Genomic DNA, 23987 nt, shown 5'->3' with positions numbered 1-23987 from the left:
AACTATTAATTTAGGTCCATCACCAGGTTATTTATGGCAGAATGCAATGCAATGAAATTGCATAGATTCTGATTATACTGAACTGTTCCCTAGGGCTTAACAGCAGGAAATGCAAGTCAATGACCAAATAATATACTCCATCAAAGTATACAAAGGATACAGTCCATCCCAGAATCAGCTATGATGTATGATCCCAAAACTGTACCTTCAATGGCTTGGATCCTAAGTTGCTCTTCTATTCATAGGACTTTTCCTTTTAATGAAATTCACTCTGATCCTGCTGGCAGATAGTGGAAGGGAGACTATTTTCACCAATTCCTCCTTTCCCCTGCACCCTCAGGGTCACCTCTCATGGTGCTTCAGATGGTCCTCTAACCCTGTAGAGAAGATTTTTGGAGGTCACAGGTGGAAAGGGGAATTAGTGAGCAATCTATTCCATTCACTCAGAGTTCCATTCACTCAGAGTTAGGATCTGAGCTGATACACATAAAATAGCTGAAAGAAATAAAGGATCGCTGGACAAAACAATAATGTACTTCTCAGCAAGGGAGCATATATAGGCTGCTCAGATGTGATCAAGCAACTGCATAAAACTTGAAAGTTGTCATTTGCCCATTCCCAAAGATGTGTTCCATTAATTTCACAGCAGGATATGTCTCATTTCTACACAAAAAAGCCTTCTTTCAAATGGATTGTCAATTTGAAATTGTTTGTTCCTTCTGAAACACACTATATAAAATACTATTTTCACATAATCTTAGAACTGTAGAGTTGAGAGTGATCACAAGGGTCATCTAGTTCAACTCTCTGCAGTGCAGCAATCTTTTGTCCAACATGGGGCTTGAACCCACGACCCCAACTCAGCTTCCATCTCTCTCTCTCTTTCTTTTTTAAACTAAGGTTGGAGATGAGATTGTTCGAATAAATGGATACTCCATTTCTTCATGTACTCATGAAGAAGTGATTAATCTTATTCGCACAAAGAAAATTGTGTCTATAAAAGTGAGACGTGAGTAGAACATTGTTTTGATTTTTTGCTAAAATTCCCATACTTTTGTGCTCTTGTGGCAACTGACAGTAAACTTTATTTCATTGCAGACGTTGGCATGATACCTGTGAAAAGGTAATTGTCTTTTGGCTAAATGCATATTTTACATACAATATGGAATGTATATAATAATTTACAGTGGTACCTCGAGTTACAAACACCTCAGGTTACAAACGCTTCAGGTTACAAACTCCACTAACCTGGAAGAGTTACCTCAAGATGAGAACTTTGCCCCAGGATGAGAATGGAAATCGTGTGCTGGTGGTGCAGCGGCAGCAAGAGGCCCCATTAGCGAAAGTGCGCCTCTAGTTAAGAACAGTTTCAGGTTAAGAACGGACCTCTGGAACGAATTAAGTTCATAACTAGAGGTACCACTGTACACTGCTTCTGTCAGTTTCCTCTGCTTAGTAACATCACATTTTGAAAACTACACAGTTTTATGTTGTTGCCTTCCATCTTTCTCGGGATACAATGTAGTACACCTCTGGTGGGGGAGTCAAACAGCTGCATTAGCAGCACTCAAATGACCTCCCTAGGGCACAAGCCTGGGCAGTGTATATGGAGGTCTTGGGCTGCCAAGGTAACTGGGCCTCTGGGCCTCAGTATGTGGTCCAGAGGAAAGCAGAGCAATACATTTGGCACTAGCTTGGCTGCAGGAATTGTCGGAAGGAGGTGTACAAGTTGCCATCCAACCATATTGGGGACTACACTCTGGACTTGTATAAGGTTTACTGCTTAGCCTTTTCTTCTCCCTCTACAACACATACAAAAACTACCTTCTTGACTGTTGGACCCACTATTGGTCTCATCTGCTCAATCTGCCAAAGCCTGTCTTTGCATGCAGTGGAAGCCCCTAACTCACTTTGGGTTTGAGACCCTCTGGCTACCTTCACCTGGTTTAGCTGTCAGTCAAAGCTGTTTCCTGGGGTGTGGCCGCTGTCGTATGCTGACAGCTTCTAGGAGCCACAGGTGAGAGCTGAGTGCTGGGTGAGCAAAGGTGAGCAAACTACCCCAGAAGTAGCACACTGTGTCCTGCACAGAGGTACTACACAGTTTTATTTCAATGGGATTTAGCACATACAAGTCTATGTTGAATTGGAGCCATTCACTTTACCTGAGGTTTTTCCTTTCAAAAAGCCATTATGCTCCTAAAGTGCTTTTAATAAAATTATTTGTGACCAAAGTTCAACCAACACAATCTTACTTGACCTGTAAATTAACAGCTAGTATTTGACTCTGTATATTGGGGATCATATGGCTTACAGCCAAACAAGTATTAGCTCTCCAAAGCCTTTTAAAATCACCAACAGCCAGCTGACAGAAAACTGTTTAAACATCCCGACTGGTCCACAGCAAGGGGAATTTAGGTTGCAACCCAACATCAAGAGGTGTGGTATGAAAGCATCCACAGTGCATTACTTATTTCAGCATCTTTTCTTTGTTCATATCTAACCACTTATATATTTTCTAGTTCTACTGATGAGCCTCTCAAGTGGCAGTTTGTAGACCAATTTGTATCAGATCCTGGGGTAAGCATTAAGAAAATAACATTTGCTGCAAATTTTAAAGTCTGTGCTCATAATAAAATTTTGCATTGGACCTATTTTTATAATATAGTGCTTTGGGCACTGTACAAAATTGTTTGGTTTACACTGAGCACATTTGGAATGGGATGACTGTATGAATTATATATTTCCAAAACACTTTTGGATATAGGCACATGGAGAATTGAGTTCATTGTATGATAATGCTATGTGTAAACCTATCAACAATAACTTATGTATTTCCTTCAGTATCCCCCGATGCTTTGCTAAACTTTATCTAGACTTTGATGGTGGGCAAAAAATCAGCATGCCTTTTTAGCTAGTGGACTTCAATGTCAGAAACTCTGTTGCCCTAATTTTTGCGTTTTAGGAAGGTAAAAGCAGTGTTGCAGGTCTTGCATCATCTGGAGGAAAAAACCACAAAGAAAAGAAAGTTTTCATTAGCTTGATTGGTACAAAGGGCATGGGATGCAGGTGAGCTGGCATTTATTTCTCATGACTCATTTCATCTGGAAAATATAATGGATGTGATCTAGCCAAAATTAAGAAGGGTTTAACTGTGACTGGATCTTAAGTTAAATATATTTATGCAAATGATAGTGTTCAGAACCAGATATAAGCTGCTGCACACATCACTTGTCCATTATTGGTCAAAGCTGCAACTCTTTTCGTCTTTGGGTAATGTGTACTGACAGTAGGCCTCTCTTTATTGAAATCCTGTGCAAATAATTGTTCATTACCAATAATTAATGAGGTCACAAAATCAATTGATTCTATCCTCTTCTCATATGGACTAAGGCATGACTCGATTTCTTTTATACAGTACTTCTTTGGCATGCTGAGAAAAGTTGTGCCATGTCTAATTGTGCAACAGTGTTGACTGTGATAGAATATTAGTGTTAGTGGGTTGTTACAGATCCTATGGCACCAATAGAGCTTAAATGAGGTACATTTGCTGTACATCTGATCCAATGTATTCTCATCAATCTGAAAGTAACCAAGTTATTTACAGTACTTGGTTATTTCACCATGATTGTTTACTTGCATTATTCCATTGTGTAATATCATTTTGTTTTCATTGTTTATTCCAGCATTTCCAGTGGTCCCACACAAAAACCAGGCATTTTCATAAGTAATGTTAAACCACATTCTCTGTCTGCAGAAGTAGGATTAGAGGTAAGTGTAATGATGATGGAGCCATCTGGTTCCATGATAGCCCCATGCTGTCCCCTCTGCCGACAGAAGGCATCTATTAGAGGAAAGGGGAGGGAAGAAATTTTGAGAGTTCTCTATTGTCCTCAAATCTTCAATCTACTCCAGAGTGTGCTTCAGTCCTCCAGGGCAGGACATACAGAGGTCTCCAACAAAACGAGAACAACCAAGAATTGCCATCTTCCCTGTACTATGGATGGATGCCTTCCATCAACAGAGGGGACAGCACTGGTTATTGTCCATGACAGGTCTTATGTTGAAATGGCCATGTTAAAGGAAACAAAATCAGTGGTGTCTCCCAGACACCAATGCAAAGTGAATAAATTCAATAAGATTGAAAGGTTAAAAAATATCCCAATGTTTACCTTAATCTTCAAACTAGTTGTTCTGAAGTGGTCTCACTTTTCTGAAACAACTGGTTTGAGAACTGAAGTCTGTGTGAGAACTCTGCTGAAGCTTCAAGTATTTTGTTTGTTTCCTTGCTTTCAGGTTGGTGATCAGATTGTTGAAGTAAATGGAATGGACTTTTCTAATGTGGATCACAAAGAGGTAATGAAAAGGGCCAAGTTGTCCTATTCTCATAAATTGAAAATGGACATCTTACACTAACTTTTAAATCAATCTGTTTCACAACACTCAGATTTTTGGGATTCAGCCAACAAATATTGGAGTATAGTTTAAAATGTTTGAATCCAGACATTCTTGTCACTACAAAGTCATCTGCATTGTTTTAACTGTCCTGCTCTTAGAATGAGATTCAGTCAGCATCATTACCAGGTGGAGAGGGTGCCACTGTAGTTGTGCTGTGTACACCTTTGCAGCTGGACAAAGACATGCATGTAAATATGTTATCCTTTCCTCTCCCCCACCCCCACCATTTTTTCAGGCTGTGAAGGTGTTGAAAAGCAGTCAAACCCTAACTATCACGGTTGTAACTGGAGCCGTAAGTATGAATGTCATTGTAATCAGCAAAGACCCTGTGAAAATCTAGAAAACCACTGTATTCACACTGGTTCTCAAAGTACATATGCTAGCCAGAAACTGGGGGTGGGAGACATATACTCAATTCCAGTATAATCTAGATTCAAATTGATTGTTTGGGGCTTAAGTAGTTTAAGTAATTTATGAACATCTGAATGTCATCTTTTGGAGACATCAGCAGTTCACTGATCAGTTCCTCTGAACTGGTTGTATTTTGTTGTGCATATTATTTTGTTCATTTTGTGGCATGTGAAAATATTTTAGAACCTCAAATAAGCCTTGAATGTTCAAGGGAGAGTTAGAAATCCTTCCAGGGGGCAACATATTTACCTCATAGTTCTCATTTACTCCTGCACATGGAACCACAGGGAAAGCAGCCATGAAAAATTGTCTTCTATAGCTAGCCAAATAAGACATTGCCTGTTTGTTACAATGATCATGTATGAATGCACCACAGCCCACAAGGGTACACAGCTCTGCAAGTAACTTAATCAATCTCACTAACATTAATTGTGTTTCAAGGTAGTATAGCTCTCCCATCAAGCATGACACTGTGCTTAGACTGATTTTCAGCGACAATTTTTGACTCATTCTTTCAAATGAATAAAGGGGGAAAATAAGATAGCAGTGTGACTAACCTAGTTCCTAAAATACCTTCCCATTCCCCTCACAACACAGTCAGAATGCTTGTATAACCAGCTAGGCATAACACCTCTTGATGCTGTAGACACACCATTCAGTGTGAAAATATGCAGTTACAAGAAGATAGAGGTGAGGCTACCACTTCTGAAATACTGTATACACATTGAAGGTAATGACAGTGTCAAGCACAAAGCTAAAGTGAAAAAGCATGGCATTTCATGTATCTAAAATAGACTTATAATCAGACATATATAAATCTGAGTTTCACACTAATAATCTGGTTTTCATATTTCTTGTAATGAAACCCCCTCCAAAAAAAAGAACTCAGAAAATTGAAAATTTTGCAACATTTTGTATTCACTTGAAAGAGGTTTTACATTCCTACAGATGGCTAGATAGATAGATGATAGATATGAGAGAGAGAGAGAGAGAGAGAGAGAGAGAGAGAGAGAGAGAGAAAGAAATCTTATTTCTGGCCTCTTGGTTTCTTATCTGATTATATTATTCACCAGCTGAAAAGCATGTGTAACCGAGAATGGCAACAATTTAAAATTTCTTACCAGTCAATAACTACAATAGCTCTTTTTTATACACGTGCTAGATAAAAGCAACCATTTTCATTGCCTAGGGAAAAAAGTATTGTCAATGTGTATTACCTGGCAGATCTTCAAAGGGAGAAGAATTCTATACAAATTTGCTAACAAAACTTAATTAACAGGGATTTGAAATAATATTTAGGGGAAGGAGCTGTTTATGACTGAAGAGGAGAAGCAGAGGGAAGAGACTAGCCGTGAGTTGGAGCGGCAAGAACTGATGCGCCAGAAGAGGCTTGCACTGGAGACCAATAAGATCCTGAAAGAACAGCAAGAAAAGGAGAAATTGTAAGATATTGGGGGTGCATCGGGTTTCCTAAATTAACTGTGGCGTAAATGTGCTAGTGCTGAGGCTTATCATGTGTAGGAAGCTTCTTAACTAACTTTGCCTTCTTCTGGAGGCCTCAGGGCACTGCCGTGACTATCATTCTCAATTGAGATTGTTGTGGCTTCTGGGTAGTACATTAGATTTCTTGGCAGCTGGTAGATAGGAAATTTGATGTTGAACAGTGTGGTGATAAATGCAAAAAAAGCATAACATAGCCTTTGTGGGGGGGGGGGGACCCAACAACGTCAATTACCAGTATGTGTCCTGATTTACAAAGCAATACACAGGGCCAGCCAACCCAGGAGGCAAGGTGAGGCTTGCCGTCTCAGATGACAGGATCCACAGGGACAGCAGGTCCAGCTTCCAAGGAAGGCATCGCCTGCTGCTGCCACCATGATGGCAACAACAGGTGCGGTGTACACCTTGGATGAAGGATCTGCCACCTCCGCAGCAGCCGCTACCCCTCTTGGCAAATAGGAGGCGCTGCAGGTGTCCTCCCACCCTTGTTCCTTATTCCTCCCTCCCCACCTTGCTTCCGATGTATCTTCAACAACTTTCACATGAATTTTTCATGTGAAATTCAACATTTTGATGAATAAAGCCCACGCTGCAGTCTTGATCGGTCATACTACAAGCAACCCTAACTACTTTTGCAAGACAGGGTATGAGCCTAACATTAGGGTGGCAACATTGTTGAGAGATGACAGGGGGGGGGGAATCAGGAAATCTCACAGTTCCCATGCACTCATCTCATATTTGAGTACGTGCTTGGAGCTTCCCAGGCTTATTAAATATTTGTGGTGGAAAGCTTGTCTTTAAAAAAGCAGTGTCAGAGGGTACCAAAGAAGGCTGCTGAATTTGTGACTCATCGGACTGTACGCAGTCTGGTCTATGCATGTTAGTTCTCCTGCTCTTGCAGTTTCAGGCAGGAAACCAAAGCAAGAAGCTTAGTAAAATGCTGGTGGGCCACCAGTTATGTCTGATGGGCTAGATAGGTCTAGTTCAGGCATAGGCAAACTCAGCCCTCCAGATGTTTTGGGACTACAACTCCCATCATCCCTAGCTAACAGGACCAGTGGTCAGGGATGATGGGAATTGTAGTTCCAAAACATCTGGAGGGCTGAGTTTGCCTGTGCCTGCTTTAGCTGGTCAAAAGCATTTTCTTCATCAAAGTTATTTTTCCATATACTGTAGTTAGGTTAAAAACTCCCAATTGTTCCCCCTTTTTTTGTAGGCGAAAAATGGAGATTGCACAAAAAGCTGCAGAGGAGGAGGAAAGATACCGTAAAGAAATCGAACAGTTAAGTTATCTCTTAGTTCATTTCTCTCCCGCACGCTCACACCTCCATTTGGTTATTTTCCCTCTATGATTCCTTTTTTAAAAGGGTTTTATGGTTTGGGGAAAGGGTGAAGCAGGATAGATGCACTGTCATTCCACCCCCCCCCCTGTCAAAGCCCCCTACCCTGCACCACTTCAAATTGCAGAAGGATAAATCACGTGTCCTCCCCTGTATAAAAGCTCCCTGCACACAGAAAACCAGTATGTGAGGGAGAAGTCTTCCCTAGAATGCTTCCCCTTGACACTGACAAGGTCTGTATTGCCATGCACTCCTTCTGCCTGCAATCCAAAGTGGTACAGCACAAGAAAGCCAGTACCAGGTGCTATTTCTGAATTTGCAGCTTGACTCTCAGTTTTAAATTTATTTCAGTCTCAAATTATTGAGGCATCCAGATGTCCATAACGGTTTGTTTGTTTGAATGCCTAGCCTTCCCACACCTAAGGCTCAAAGTAATTAGCAATGGCATTAGGAAAGAAATATGAAAGTCCAATAAAATAGCTGAAATCCAAAATAAATCCCATTTGCCAATGGAACCTCAAAATCAGTCTGAGGGAAACACGTATATACTGTTATAGTGATAAAACGCATTGTGCTTGCTACATGTTCACTTTACACATTGCTTTCCATGAAGCATGCACAGCAGTCATGATATTCTGCCGCTTGACTACAGATCCTTCCAACTGATCTACACTGTTGCCCTTCTGTGTGGCAAATGCCTGCATCAGCTCCCTGAAAACGGGATCCTGCATGAAATCCTAACTAATCTCAGGGAGCTGTGAAGAAAACTGGCTGAATAATGGGCTCTATTAGAATGCATTTCCATATGGTGGCATTGCAAGTTAGGGTACCATGGGAATGATCGTGTCCCAAATGTTGAGGTTCAGCAGTGGGGAGGGGGAGGTGGTGGGGAGGTTGGTACAATGCAAATACCCCAGCAGGATTGCTGGGGTCTTCCTGTTGCCTCTCTTCTCCCCCTCCCAGTATGCAACATTGACTCCCTGTTGGGAAGATAGTGTAGAGGCTTAGTACCACCTGACTAGCCAATTCCATTCAGATCACTGGATCATGGATTTAATCCATGTTTAACTTACCTGCCAGCTTTATTGTTCACTTGTTTACATATATAGAGGGCAGGGCTCCATGGTAATTAACCTGCCACATGGTGTTTACAGTCTGAAATTTAGCACAGAGGAAACAACAGAGGAGGTGGAAGATAGTAGAGATGGGGTAAACTGGGAAGGAATATGCAGCTGTTTCAGCTGCATGTGACTTGGGTCTTACAGACTAAGTTGCAGCAGGGCATGGGAACTAGGGGTGGTGCCAAAAGATTAACTGGAAGCTTTACTGGAAGCAAATGTGCTGGTGCAGTTTACTCACATTGCTCATTCTAAGCTGAGATACTTAAGTATAAGCCAGACTATCAGAAATATTTGGATCCTGTTTTAACTCCAGTTCCTAAAGTAAACAAACAAACAAACAAACAAACAAACAAACAAAAACATAGAGCCTGAGGCTCTATGGCTCTTTCTTGTGCATTTTACCCATAAATTATGAGCAGGTTGAGATGTTAACCATCTCAAAATCATGATGAAACTCATGGTCAGGTTTGCTAAAGTTATGTAATTATTGCCTTACCTACACCATTTTGTAGTGTTAAGAGTGTATTAGTTTGCACCGTGTGATTCTTCTCCTCCTGTTGCTTTTGCATTTTAAGAGATCTGAAAAACTGGTTTTTATGTGTGCATGTTAACACTTGTGCAGCAGTTGGGGCTTTGTTTTTAAGTGGTTCCGGGGCTTGGACTCATGTCACTGGAGTTGGTCTAGGAGAGCCTAAAATGTACAGCAGGAATGGGGAATCGGTGATCCTCCAGAAGTTTTGTGAATTACATTTCATTTCATCCTTTACCTTTGGCCATGCTGGCAGATACTGATGGGAACTAAAGCCCAACAACATATACAAGACTACGTGTCTCTCATATGTGGTATACAATGTAAAAATATGAGGTAACTGGGTTCCAGAAGCTGACCCAAAAGTAAAAGACTAGGGTGATTATTTTTTGTTCAGTAGAAACACTAGATCTAGTCAAAGTTAGAATTTTTTTAGCTCCATTTATTTCAATGGGGGGGAAACTAATCTCTTCAGCTGAAATAAATAGGAGTACTTAACTTTGGCTGACTCACACTTCATTTTAATATGCAGTTGAAAGGTCTGGATATTTTTAAAGCGTAAGTGATGAAAGATAAAATAAGCAAACTCAAGTGTTCCCATGTTAAACTAAGCCAAACTATGGCTTAGTGTGAGCAAGCAAGCATGCTGGTACCCAGAGCAAAAATCATGGTTGCTTCACTCCTCCTGTGGTCCTACTGTGCACTGCTTGTAACCAAGCCATGGTTTGGGCTACTATTGCATGGAAACCTAGGCTCATGGTTTGTCTTGCTTCAAACAAACCATGAACTGAAAGTGTTTTTTTGCTTACCACTGGAGGTTTGTTTAGAGGAGACAAAACACTAAGCTGGGTTCACACATAATGATAAATAAAACTATGGTTTCGCTTCAGGTAGTATAATAGGACTAAGTGAAGAAGGGAATTGGCCATGTGTGCCACACTCTTGCTCAGCTATGCTTAGTCGTACATGTGAACTGGGCCAGTCAGCCTCCATTTAAAAAAAGAAATCGAACTGAATACTTTATACTCCTTTTCAGGATAAAGGCAGAAGAGGAGAAATTTAAAAAGCAATGGGAAGAAGACTGGGGTCATAAAGAGCAATCAAAGTCTCCCAAAACTGTAGTTGCAGAAGTACATAGGCCTCCTCATCATAAACATCGAAGTAAGTAAAAAAATATTCATCCAAGACAGTGTTAGAACATCATTAACTACAACTTACAACTCTGTATTTCTCACAAAACATCTGCTTGGTGAGAAGCTAATGCCTTTGGGCTGTGGAAATGAGTGCCTGGTGTAGTCATCAATTCTTTTCCTCTTTCTATTAACTTGATTAAGTGTTACAGATTCAGGGGAGCTTTTAATAAGAAGGAAGGTAAAAATGAACTGAGGAAGAAAAAGTAGAACTCAGTTCCACACAACACAACACATCAAAACAAGGATTAGTTCCAAGAGATCAGTACAGTTGTACCTTGGTTTTTGAACAGCTTAGTTCTCCAACGTTTTGGCTCCCGAACGCCGCGAACCCAGAAGTGACTGTTCAAGTTTGTGAACTATTTTTGTAAGCCGAACGTATAACAGGGCTTCCACGGCTTCCAATTGGCTGCAGGAAGCTCCTGCAACCAAGCAGAAGCCGCGCTTTTGTTTCTGAACGTTTTGGAAGTCGAATGGACTTCTGGAACGGATTCTGTTCAACTTCCAAGGTATGACTGTACTGGTTGCCTGACTCTTTGGACAGTCAGAATCATTATAGAATCATTTTCACTGCTGTTTTGTGACTTCTGGCTGTAATGGATGAATGGATGGCATTTCAATTCATTCTAGAATAGCATTGCAGAAGCCTTTCTGCCCAGTCCTTCAGAGTCCAGAAGTAGAGGGTTCGTTTGCAGAACAGCACTATAATGCCCAGTCCCTTTTGAATAGTATATGTGTTTAAAAATAAGTGTTCTTGCTTGAACCATAGAGTTCATCTGATTGTCAAATATATAGCCAGTGAATCAATCAGCTTGCTCCATTATATGAATCCCCCACAGCTCTCCTTCCATATTACACCAGTGTAGCTGTCTCTATTCAGCTCTATTTACATATATGTGTTCCAAAATAGCACTTGTAAAGAGACCACTCTTCTCTCACAATTTCATTATACTGATTACAGTTTCCAATACTAGCGTAGTATCTCTAAGGCTAGGGATGGAGAAAACAAGGAAGTGACTTGCACTGAATTTAATCCTCCGCTGCCTTGATGAATTAAAACATGAAATGGGATGATACAGAGATGTCAGTTGTCAGTAAGTCCCTTCTCTTCTTTAGCTGTTGAAAGCTTCTTCAGCTTCCTTAAAAATTAAATCAAAAGAAAACATGCCTAACTTCTTCAGGGACTCTCCCTTTGTGTCAGTTCTTTCCAATACATTGGCAGTGTGGAACACACAAAGTATTATCATTTCTTTTTTTCCTCTGTTTCTTTCTTCCTCTGTTTCTCTAGTAGATGTAGATGAAACTGCACTTGACCATTCTGCAGCAGGTGATATGGCTGGAATGAAGTCGAAAGAGAGTCAACAGGTTTGCTGTAACACCTTGGCTTCCTATCTTGACTTTGATGCTTCCTGCACTCCTCTTCCTCCTGACAGTCAGTCTTAATGATGGACTGGCCTACACTTGTCTTCCTTATCCCACAATTATCTTCTTAGGGACACTACTTATATTAACTTGTTGTGCTAGACACGAATATATAAATATGGAGCAAGTAAGGAATGTCGTGCATGATCTTTGAGCAAGACAGGAAATAATGCTGGATTCGCCCAGCAAGGGATTTTTATGGGTCCTGTTTTCTAACACTGGAAACTAGAACAGTGTTCTGGGGGTGGCTCAACTCATGCTGTGAGAAACCAGGAGTAGGATAAGAAACTAGCCTGTTACATTTTTGCTAAATGTTCATTGACCACAGTACTTCAGGATGTAAAGCCTATAGAATCAGCAAAACAGAATTCATAAAAATGAAATAGTTTGTTAAATTAATTCTGATTCAGTAAATTTGTCTAATAGCTTTTGAATGTTATAAGCTTTTCTGGGCAAAGAAGAAAAATAAAAGGGAAATTGCATTCTTAATTAACATCCTTGGTTGTTGGTTATCTGAATGTCTAAAGGAAAGGGGAACAGATGCCACTGTGGTCGTGTGTGAACAATATTTAAACACAACAAAAATTAGTGTAGCTGGTGTTGAGATGATCTAGGACCAGTGAAAGTAAAACTGGCTAGCTGCTAACATTCATTACATAAATTGCAGTTAATTGCTAGAGAAATCTGCAATATATATAGTGACTATATGAACAGAATTGTGTTGTTTCAGTAGGTATATAACTAATTCAATTTGCACACTTTGCATTAAATAAAGTAATTTGATTATTGCACACTATTTTTTTATTGAAAAATGTAGCCTAATTGTTCCTATTTACAGAAAGTTGCATGTCGTGAATCAACCATCAAATCATTGTGGGCTTTTATTCATACTTGGGTTCAGAGCTTTGGTTTATATTGAACTAAATTCTACTCAGAGTACACCAGTTGAAATTAATGGGCCCAAATTAGCTAAAAAAGCCATTAATTTTAATGTGTCTACTCTGAGTGTGAATAATGTTTAATAGAACTCTCAATGGGCATTAGGAGCACAAAGCTCCTGTGTGTGTGTTTCCTTGTTCGCACAGCTCTAAACAATTGTGTTCTCTATTGATGTGAGCAGGGAAATTTTGAAAGTGGGGGAGCTTCATGTGCACTTCTGAACCCTTGCATTGTGTTCACTAGATTGAGGCACTTGAGCCAAAATGATTGTATAAATAAGTAGAACGGTGAAAAATAATGGAGTGCTATTATTTGTTATCAATAGCTAATTCAAAGTTAAAATAAAAGTGTGGCTAAGATACTGCATTCTCTACAATGTGTGATCCCATTGGAGTGCCTTCCACCACCACCTCCTTTTAAACAGCTGCCTACCTCTACCTTTTTCGTACTGTATATCTGTAATATATTGCTCTCTGTCATATATTTCTCCTTTACCTATTTATAGCTTTTGGGTGGTTTTATCGGTATGAAGGAAAATTTCCCACAATTCGCAAGGTACAAAGAATGTTGAGTGTGAATGTTGAGATGGTTTGCTGTGGAAAGTGCATTCTTATCCATTCTGTATTTTTCCCAATAAATTGTACACTCATGTAAATTTATTGATGAGTATGAAATTAAGGGAAAGTTTGCTTACGTCACAGTGACTTAGATGCAAAGAAAGATGCCTTGCATGAGTTCAGGATCTGTGCCACTCCCCAAACCTGCAGTTCCACTCCATGCTATTTAAACATGGAGTATGCTGGAGTAATACCTTTAAGAACACATGGTAAAAGATGTAATCTTACCCTACCCTATATTACAAGTCTGTAAGTTTTATTTTCTTCCATGGGACATGCATCAGTAACTATGCACAGAATTGCAATCTATATGCATATGCTTGGAAAGCTCAGCAGCATACTCCAGAATTGGCCTGATGTACGCTGGACTCTGGAGGAAGTGATTTAAAGCCTTGATGGAGCAGTCATCACGACAGTTGTGGATATATGGATGTTTTTAACTTAAGCAACTCCACTTTGCAAAATACGTTTCTGACAGCAGGTAAATTCTTTGTCGGCCCATTTCTAAATCACATATTATATTTATCTTAAGAACATCATCCTTAGCTATAAATGATCAATGATAGCCAGTTAGATAGTGCAGTCAGGTACTACTTACCTACCACTGTTGAAAAGGGATGAGGTTGACGGGTACCTCATGCCCCTACTCATGGGCATTGCAAGCTGATGAAGGAAACTGGGTGACTGAGTTAGCCTTGTGCTGACTGCCCAGTAGTGCCCTGTGCCAACCCTACTGATGCCATTGGTCCATGTCTGTTGTTGTCATAGCTTCTCCTTGTCTCTGCTGCCACCTGACACTGCCCCACCAATATGGGTATGGGCTTCATTTCCCCTTGGTTGCTACTCAGCAGTAGCATCCAAACACAGTCCCATTCCAGTGTGATCTGCAATGTTTGTTTCAAAAGCCTGCTTGAATGAACTGGCTAGATTTGACAGTTTTCCTTTAAGTTCATATCAGAAATAAAATTCATATTTAATATAACCAGAGCACCAGTGCAAATTATTTTTAGATGTCTGTGTTGTTAGTACTGCAGTCCTGTGCATGCCTACTCAGAAGTAAGTCCTATTGAGTTCAATAGACCTGACTTCCAGATACGTGTGTGATGTGATCTGACCTGTCTTGCACCTCCTAAACTAGCAGGCTGCCCTCAGCTACAGCAGAGACACTATCCCACTGTTGAAGTAAGATTCAGATCCACTGTCAAACAGCTTCAAGTGACTGAAGCTGAATCATTGTTTACAATTGCTAAAGATACAATACCTGATTTTTGTGGCTTTTCTTTAGGAAACACAAAGCCCTGGATTATTAACATTAATCCAATAGCTGAAAGGCAGTTTTTGCTTGTACAATTCCAAAGAAACAGTTTGGTTCTCCACAGTTTTCTGCATTTCCCCCCTTTGCAGTTGTTTGCTGTGTTGCTTTGGCAATATGTTGTACAATGTTTTGAGTGTGAAGTACTGGAATATTTTCTTGCACAGTAGAATAATTACTGCTACTTCATATGCAACCTCCTATTATGTAAAAGCCATAATCTAAGCATGTACTTGCTTCATTTTTAGAGAGACCACAGTTTATGTAATATTTTAAAAGCGATGTAGTCTTCAGTTTGGTAATCTGTATCAAAGGCATCTGCACACATTGTGAAAGCGTTGACATTTTGCCTCCAGCTTTTCAATATCTCGCCCTTCCAACGAGGTTTAGTTAAAATTAAATTCATTATGTGGCTGCTGTTTCTTCATGCCCAGCCTCAGCAATCACTGTGAATAGTTGCATGTCTATATTCACAGAGCCTCTTTTTCTAGGACATCTGCTTTTGTATATATAATCTCAGATTATTGAAGTAGTACATTTTCAGCCCCTGCAATATATATATTTTCTAAATGTCTGTAAATATAATGAAAACCACCTAGAAAGGCAAAGAAAGAAAGAAATCCAAAAGTGACAGTCTCAGTGAGCAGAAAAAGAGCAAAATGCAACTGGAGTTTGAGCTAAAGCTTCTCAAGGAAAAGGAAGAGAAGCTAGAAAGAGAAAAGCAGCTGAAAATCAACCGGCTTGTACAAGAGGTATGTTTTTTTAACATGTTCTGATGACTTTAATTTTACCATTTATTCCTGGGGGGAGGAAATATGGGTGGTATTTGAGTATTTACATATGCAAATAACTTCAGATATATGAAAATTTTAAAAATCACATTAACAGTGTAGTTCAAGAACTCAAGCTAGACAGCAAAAAGTGGTTATCACAATTTAAAAGCTTAGCTTTGGTCCTCTTTGATTGGCTAATGGCACTATGCCAGGCATAGGCAAACTCTGCCCTCCAGATGTAGTGAACAGACACAACTGGTCATGTGTTTATGCTTTCTAGGACTGCATGCCTGTAACTTTTAATACATGATGCCTTTTGCACAGAGACTATAGAGACTGGAAAAAGAGATGGATTACAATAATGTTTTTATCTGTGCACAACATTTTTAAGAGTGAAATTCACTTTGCGCAATTGAATATGAATTCTATATCTGTAACAATAGCTTTACACTTTCTTCTGCAACTGTGATATGACTCAGGTATCTGAGACTGAACGAGAAGATTTAACGGAATCAGAAAAAACTCAGCACTGGGTGGAAAGGCTTTGTCAAACACGTTTAGAACAAATCTCCTCTGTGGAGAATGATTCTCCTGAGGTAAAATCATGCTCTGATCCCCACCCATTCAGATATCTAAAATGCCTGTCTTTGTTTTCTTTTTTTGATCCACAAACTATTTTACAGATGCAGTTAGCAGTATTGTCTCTAGTAGTCTCACTCATTCAGTTTACATGGTGGGGAGAGTTTCAAATTCATTCAGAGAAATAGATGCCCTTTCTCTAAGGAAAGACATCTTAAGAAGGTAAAGGCACTCAAGAGAAGCAGAATTAGAACAAAAGCCTAGCTTCCCAGCAGTAACTTCTACTGATACTTAGTCCTTTAAAACAGGGATAGGCAAACTCTGCCCTCCAGATGTTTTGGGACTACAATTCCCATCATCTCTGACCACTGGTCCTGTTAGCTAGGGATCATGGGAGTTGTATGCCAAAAACATCGGGAGGGCTGAGTTTGCCTATACCTGCTTTAAAATCTAATACTTGCTGTATGACACCTTATTACATACACTAAAAAACCCCCACTAAAAATCTTAGTTTTGACTGCAAACCAATCCTATGCACCTACTAACCAATATTAGAATCACTTGTGCCGAATGTCATAATGGAGAACCTAGAGATCAGTGCTTTTTTTCTGGGGGGACGCAGGGGTACACATACCCCTAAAAATTTTGTGAATCTAAGTTTGGCCTCATTGAGGGGCAGTATTTCAATATGAGTAGGAAAATGAGAGTACAGTACCCCTAAACGTTTTTTTAAAAAAGAAAAAAAGTACTGCTGGAGGTACTTTCCCACAATTTTATCACAAATAAATGAACTGTATAAATTTCTGCAATGTCTTCTATCCCTTCTAATTTATAAACATGTATGCAATCGTGTGAGTGTGGAGTCTTAAATTATACCGCTTGCAATAGAAACATCTGTTGGGAAGCTAGGTTTTTTCTTTTAATTTTGCTTCCATGGATTGCTCTTACCTTCTTGAAATGTCTCTTTCAGCTGTAGAATTTGCTGTCACAAATACTGGTTTCCTTTCACCTGAATTGCGACATATTGGTATGTGGGCCAATCGGACAATTGGCATTGCGTGGAAATGAAATGTTCTTATAGCAGCAGGTGGCCTTGTGCTCCATTGCTTGCTGCATTGCTTGAGAGCCAGTGTGGTGTAGTGGTTAAGAGCTCGCAATCTGGGGAACCGGGTTCGTGTCTCCGCTCCTCCACATGCAGCTGCTGGGTGACCTTGGGCTAGTCACACTTCTCTGAAGTCTCTCAGCCCCACTCACCTCACAGAGTGTTTGTTGTGGGGGAGGAAGGGAAAGGAGAATGTTAGCCGCTTTGAGACTCCTTCGGGTAGTGATAAAGTGGGAAATCAAATCCAAATCCAAATTCCTCTTAGTGAGGATGTATTCAGGTAGTTTTAAGCAAGTGCTACGTTAAAACAGATTTTTTTTGTTATTATATTAGACAACAGGTGTACGTCCCACTGTTTCTCCTTCTGCTACATCTGTGCGGAGGTTTGCTGGTGGTTTGCAGCTCCACACCACTGACCTTGACGATATCAGCTTAGATGATGTTGGCAAGCCTCCAAAACGCCCAGCACCTCCACCTCCATTGCCCCATGCAACTCCTGTATTCCCAGGGGCTTACCCGCCTCCTCCACCAAGTGTCCCAGCTCCTAGGGGACCGCCTCCAATGCCCTCTCCTGCAGCATCATGGATTACATTGCCTTCTCCTTCCTGGGTGCATGCTGCACCTCCTCCCCTGTCACCACCATCTTCTCCCCCATCCACTCCTGCTCCGACTCTCCATCCTGTGCCCACTCACTTGGAAGAAAGGATGGGCAGCCACAGCTATCAGCCTAATGGGCCAGCAGACTCAATGAATGACTGGGAAATGAAAAACTACAAGGGAAGGAGCTTTAGTCCAATTAGTTCTCAGACCAGTGAGCAGACCTATTTATCCAATCCAAAGGTATGACATAGTATGGAATATGTTTTGCATCTGTGGCAAACCCAACCACCTCCTGCCTCTGTTTGAGTTTTTCAACAGAAAATATACATATTCCACTGTGAGTTTTGCTCTGCATGATATTGTACTGCAGCATCCCCACTCCCCCACAAAAGTAAAGATAAGCCCATTTTAGAACATGGTCTTATCATGCTTGTCCTCTCCCACCCCCGCCCCCCGCCCCAGTGTGGTCTTTTGCACATTTCTGGAAATCCTATTGTGCTTCATGGAGACATTTGTACAGCTTATATTAGTCAACTGAGTGTGTGTTTTTCTGCTACATATTTGTGTAAGAAAAAGGGGGGCTGCTTGAGTAAATGTGCATAACAGCTGAGAATCAAACATGAATGTGCTTCTGAGTAGCACATTAATGATCAAGTACTAAATTTGCTAGGTTGGCAGGAGCTGGGACCAAGCAACGGGAACTCACTCCGTCGCAGAGATTCAAACCACCAACCTTCTGATTGGCAAGCCCTAGGCTCAGTGGTTTAGACCACAGCGCCACCCGTCAAAGTGCAAGTAGATAAAACAGCATGAAGGTCAACGGCATTTCCATGTACTGCTCTGGTTCGCCAGAAGTGGCTTAGACATGCTGGCCGCATGACCCGAAAAGCTGTTTACAGACAAAACACCGGCTCCCTTGGCCAGTAAAGCAAGATGAGCGCCACAACCCCAGAGTCGTCCACGACTGGACTTAACAGTCAGGAGTCCCTTTACCTTTAACTTTTTACTAAATTTGCTGTTGAGCTACTGATAGCTCACTATGCACTCTACTATCTGTTAACCACAATGGAGATCTCTAATGGTGCACCTTCTTTGCAGATTTCTACTAAAGACCATCCTTGGTCTTCCCAAACTGCATGTTCTTTCTGTCTGCTTGTGATGCTTTGTTGTTTCAAAAGGCTTTCTCTGGTTTCTGGTTTTCGTACATGAATATTTTAATACCAGTTCTCCATCCAGGTGGAAATGCTAGTGTTCATGTTTTTAATAGTTTAGCTTGTTTCTGTTTCATAAGTTGATTTCAGTGTTTATAAATAAGATCAGAGTGCTTTAAATCGTATTGTAGGGATTAGTATGTGTTCACAAATATTTGCATGCTTGTTTCAATGAAGGAAGGAATGTATTAGTCATTGACCACTTTAATATATGGCACAATCCTATACACATATATGTAGTTGAACCACATTGAGTTCAGCAGGCTTTAATCTCAGGTAACTGTACAGTATTGCTGTTTTAAGTAATACAAATGGGTTGAGGAAACCCATAAAGGGCTAAGAATATTTAAAATGAGAAAGTTATCTAACAATTCTCATAATTTTTTTATCCTGTTTTAAAGTAAGACAGCTCTTTGAAGGGTCAAAATATCTGAAGCTTGTCACGCTTGCTTCACAAGTGTATTTTGTCACCTACATGTTATTCTTCTTTCTGTCATAAACCAATTTGTTTTTCAAATGATTATTGGTTGTGTGGTATGTCAAAATCATAAGTCATCATACCCCATATGAAACCTGTTGTCATTTAGGTTGCACGAAATACAAGTCACCTCAGCAAAATGTCGTCTGCATCAGGCAGCCCATTGGTATGTCATATATATATATTTAGTAAATAAAGAAAATTTGATAGCCTTCCAACATAATACCATAAGACTTTCAGATCTCAGAAGAAACGAATTGTTTTATTTATGAAATGCCTAGTTTTATGGTCCTAGCTATCAGTGGAAAAGCAAGCATTCTAAATGAAATATCCAAATGGCCCTGAGTCTAGTATTGCTTGGTGCTTAAATTGTTGTTCAAAATGTAAAGTTTCCCACCCATCGCCACCCCTATAGTGCATTGGTTGGTATTGTGGGTGGTGTGGGTTACCTTCGTATGAGTTTCGTGGGACTTGATAGAAGTTGGTGAAGTGTCTGAATTACATTTAGAATGCGTGAAACACACAGGTGTTTTCTGTAATATTCTTAAATTGCACCTCCATAGCAATTTTCTCCAAGCCCTCCTGCCCTGCGTCGCCCAGCTGTACCTATAGTCTCCAAACCTGTCATGCTGCATCCTGACCACAATATCATGGTCAGACCAGCAATCAAATCAGAAGCCCTGGTAAGATTAATCCTATATAATTTGCATGCTGCAAGTGTGTTGGGTATTGCATGTCAAGTGATCTGCTCACGATTGGTGTCCATCTTTCCTTCTGAGTTCTAACTCAGAATGCAAACTGAACATGTCAGATATATTGTAACGTGTGACAGATCTTAAGCTCTTACCATGGATGGCATTCCTAGGGTTTCCTACAAGACCCTGGCCCCTGGAGGTCAAATAGATCAGCCACTCAGATACTGCCCTGAACTAGCCTTCCATTAATAGTCTTCACAATACCTACCTGCTGTCAATCCCTAGTGAGTTAAGAGACCATAGGACTCTTCTCCTGTGCACTTAACTGAGTATATCCACACAGGATATGCGGGATGAGAGATACTGACCTTTATAATCTAGCCAGGCCAGAACACAGTTAAAACAGTAAACATATTTATCTATAAAAAGCAATACCCAGAAGTAGTTGTATTTTTTTTTACAGGATACTAAAATAAGTTCTAGTATCTTAACCTAACACAGCTGAGTCGTCTCCTTAAGTTATCCTAACTATTTAACTATCCCTTCGTTGCCTCTCATTTCCACATCTTATTCCCTCTCCTTCTGTGAGAGGGAGTCCAGATAGTCCAGACAGGCAGTGTCTATTTGAAGTGCAACTGATCCATGATACAACATATAGTTAACTGTGCCTTCAATGCAGAAGAAGTTTGTACATGTACAAAAGTAGCCTTGCTCTTGCTGATATATTTGTAGGATAACTAATTGCACACTTGGCAATTTGTTTCTATCTTTTTTTCAGCCTCAAGAGATGTTTAAAAGGATGGTGGTTTACAATTCATCATTTAAAAATAACAAAAAACAAGTAAAATAACATTTTCTTTGTTTGTGTGGCATTTTGGTGTTTCAGTTGTGCTTTGATACTAGCATTCTCCCTCTCTTTATTCCCCCCCTCTCTTATAATAATGGATTAAGATTATTATCTTAATCAAGCTTTATACTCCCTTGATGAATGCATCCAACTCCTTCTAGCATATTAAGAAACTAAGGGTCATACATAATGTTTATCATGTAGTTTGTTCCCAAGTGAAAGCTACTTCTATCACAAATCACCACTCTGGGGCGGACTATGCGTTAAGACCATGATGTGGCATCCAACCCTTTGCCCCCTTCTGTAGTTCTGATCAGAGGCCCTGCACCTGCAATTTGCGTTGGGAGAAAAAGCTCCAATTTAAACAAATGGGAGCTCCGTGCCCTGATGCAGATTGCGGGTGAAGAGAGGCCCAGTCCAGGTTGGGATTAGAGCTGCAGGATAAAGCTTAACGGCCCCTAAACCCTACACCAAAGTACCAGTCTGGACTGGGGATCCCTACAGTGGTAATTAGTGAAAGAAAAAAGTTTGCACTAAAGGCCAAAGTACATGAAAAACACCTTGTGTAGTTTGGTTCTAATTACAAGCACTAAAAATCCTGATGATATTTTAAGACATCAATGGAAGCTTTATTTGCCCTGATTAAAGCACCTCTTCCCCCACTCCACAGTCCCGACCTTGCTTTTCCCCACCCCACCCATGCTGATTATTTGTTTTGGTTTATTAAAACAAACAAAGTCACAGGGCCAAATGATGTGGTTTTAAAATATGAGAATAAAGTTGTTGCCTTTCTACTTGGAACCAGTCTGCTAATGTTCTCTCCTTTCACCATGAAGCAGAAGTACAGTACCAGATCTGCAATTTAAATTTTAATGTAGCAATGCCCAGTGGTTGTGCACCTGTTAGTACACAATGAAAACAGTTTGGTGACACTTTTCCCAGAAACACTAAATGCATTTCACAGTGTTTATTCTGGAGTGGTAATGATTTGTTTATTGGATCCAGCCTGTGTTTGTTTAAAGGTATTGTATTTACTCTTTCTTAAAGCATATTTTCCCAGGAAAGTATTCTTCAGGGACAACATCTGTTTGTTATGAAACTGACACTGAGGTTAAGGAAGATGAAGTGATTTGCTTTAAATCACACCATGAATCAGTGGTTCCACTCAAATTACAACTCCCAGTTCTAAGACATTTGTTCAGAATATTTCTTTCTAATATATAAAGACTGCCCAGGTCACTTTCATTTTTATCTTCTTTACAGAATTCATTATTATAAACCATATTGTGTCAGAGTTGTATTATTTGCAAATAAAGTGCTTTGTGAACACAGCTATTCCCCAAACAACAAATCAAGAATCTGTGATACCTAAAACCAGAAATCTAAAAACTGGCCCAAATGAGTTAATAAGGGAGAGGGATCAACAATGAGAAAGTTTGACATGCCTAAAACTACACTGAAATTAATAAAACAGGACTATCCCAATGTGTTTACCATCCTATTTATCATGCTTATCATCCCACTAGGGTGAGTTAATCACTGGTATATGTGCTTGATTTTAATACATGTAAGCATGTCCATTGTGGATCAGTGTTAGATGTGTTTGAAACGGGCACATGGATTCTAGTCAGGGTTAGACCAGAAGATGACCAAAGCCATACAGTCTCACCACCACCCCTGTTGTTTAAGATGAGCAGTCTTGATGTGCAGTAAAATGAGCTGGATTTGCTTTAGACAGGCAGTTAAAAAGTTATGCATGCACTGAAGAGATGAATGTGGATGCATGTTCAATTAAATAAAAACTTTTAAGAAATGTTTTCTTCTTTATTTTGTTTTTCTGCTTTGTAGCAGCCAACTTGCCAGTTCCATCTTAGCTTTACTCCTTCCTTATATTGCTGAACCTCTACCGAGAGCCTGCAACTCTCCCTTAATTATGCTAGTGGAGTTCAGCAAAATACATCATCTGCATGTAGCCTTCACTATCCATAGACAAAAGTAACTTGTCAATAGCTAAGTCTAAGGAAACTTCTCTTGAACAATTTTAGTTGACTATTACATCCTAAACAGTTGGAATCTCTGTATGTCTTCTGACTGTCAGGAGGAATGTGAACAAACTGTCTAATATGTCATCATCTCATTTCTTTTCTGGCTTTGCTCATCTAGGAGCACCCCCTTGCCCATTTACTGTTTGCTATGCATGTATTTGATTACCAGTTTTATTTGCAGGGCTTCCAGAAGTACGTGGAAAACTTTGATCCCTACACAATGGTAAGAAGACATTTACAAGTATAGGCCATTTGTTATCTCTTATGCTTTGCGCTGCCTTTTGACACAGGTGGCATTTTTAGCTTTCTGAACTAAGGCAGAAACTAATTCAGAGACCTGCAAAGGGCATGTTCTGCATAGATTATATCTAGAAGTGCCTACATTCTGTTTTAAGATGCATGCTTCGCATTATGTAATTTGTCTTTCGCATTTGAAAAAGTTGTTGTTGTTGTTTAGTCATTTAGTCGTGTCCAACTCTTCGTGACCCCATGGACCAGAGCACGCCAGGCACTCCTGTCTTCCACTGCCTCCCACAGTTTGGTCAAACTCATGTTCGTAGCTTCGAGAACACTGTCCAACCATCTCCTCCTCTGTTGTCCCCTTCTCCCTGTGCCCTCAATCCTTCCCAACATCAGGGTCTTTTCCAGGGAGTCTTCTCATGAGGTGGCCAAAGTATTGGAGCCTCAGCTTCAGGATCTGTCCTTCCAGTGAGCACTCAGGGCTGATTTCCTTAAGAATGGATAGGTTTGATCTTCTTGCAGTCCATGGGACTCTCAAGAGTCTCCTCCAGCACCAGAATTCAAAAGCATCAATTCTTTGG

General features: G+C 40.2%; 1 protein-coding gene across 5 annotated transcripts in view; it reads left to right on the top strand.

The window, feature by feature from the left end:
- Positions 1 to 23987, top strand: part of USH1C (USH1 protein network component harmonin) — a 50432-nt gene that overhangs the window by 15747 nt on the left and 10698 nt on the right. For 3 of the 5 annotated variants that reach the window (XM_053392816.1, XM_053392834.1, XM_053392843.1), the window contains exons 5-16: positions 901 to 1009; positions 1099 to 1123; positions 2520 to 2577; positions 2963 to 3066; positions 3684 to 3768; positions 4294 to 4353; positions 4691 to 4747; positions 6166 to 6308; positions 7583 to 7648; positions 10393 to 10517; positions 11835 to 11911; positions 23348 to 23389. In XM_053392816.1, coding sequence (XP_053248791.1) covers positions 901 to 1009; positions 1099 to 1123; positions 2520 to 2577; positions 2963 to 3066; positions 3684 to 3768; positions 4294 to 4353; positions 4691 to 4747; positions 6166 to 6308; positions 7583 to 7648; positions 10393 to 10517; positions 11835 to 11911; positions 23348 to 23389 — 951 coding nt within the window. Of the gene's footprint in view, positions 1 to 900; positions 1010 to 1098; positions 1124 to 2519; positions 2578 to 2962; positions 3067 to 3683; positions 3769 to 4293; positions 4354 to 4690; positions 4748 to 6165; positions 6309 to 7582; positions 7649 to 10392; positions 10518 to 11834; positions 11912 to 13412; positions 13463 to 15435; positions 15589 to 16088; positions 16238 to 17643; positions 18131 to 19688; positions 19746 to 20142; positions 20263 to 21052; positions 21116 to 23347; positions 23390 to 23987 lie in introns of all 5 variants that reach the window. The other 2 variants (XM_053392854.1, XM_053392825.1) reach the window with 2 other exon arrangements.

This window comes from Podarcis raffonei, chromosome 1 (assembly GCF_027172205.1).
Source record: "Podarcis raffonei isolate rPodRaf1 chromosome 1, rPodRaf1.pri, whole genome shotgun sequence".
Classification (NCBI taxonomy): Eukaryota; Metazoa; Chordata; class Lepidosauria; order Squamata; family Lacertidae; genus Podarcis; species Podarcis raffonei.
The sequence above is the reverse complement of the archived record's forward strand: the minus strand, read 5'-3'. Positions and strand labels throughout refer to the sequence as shown.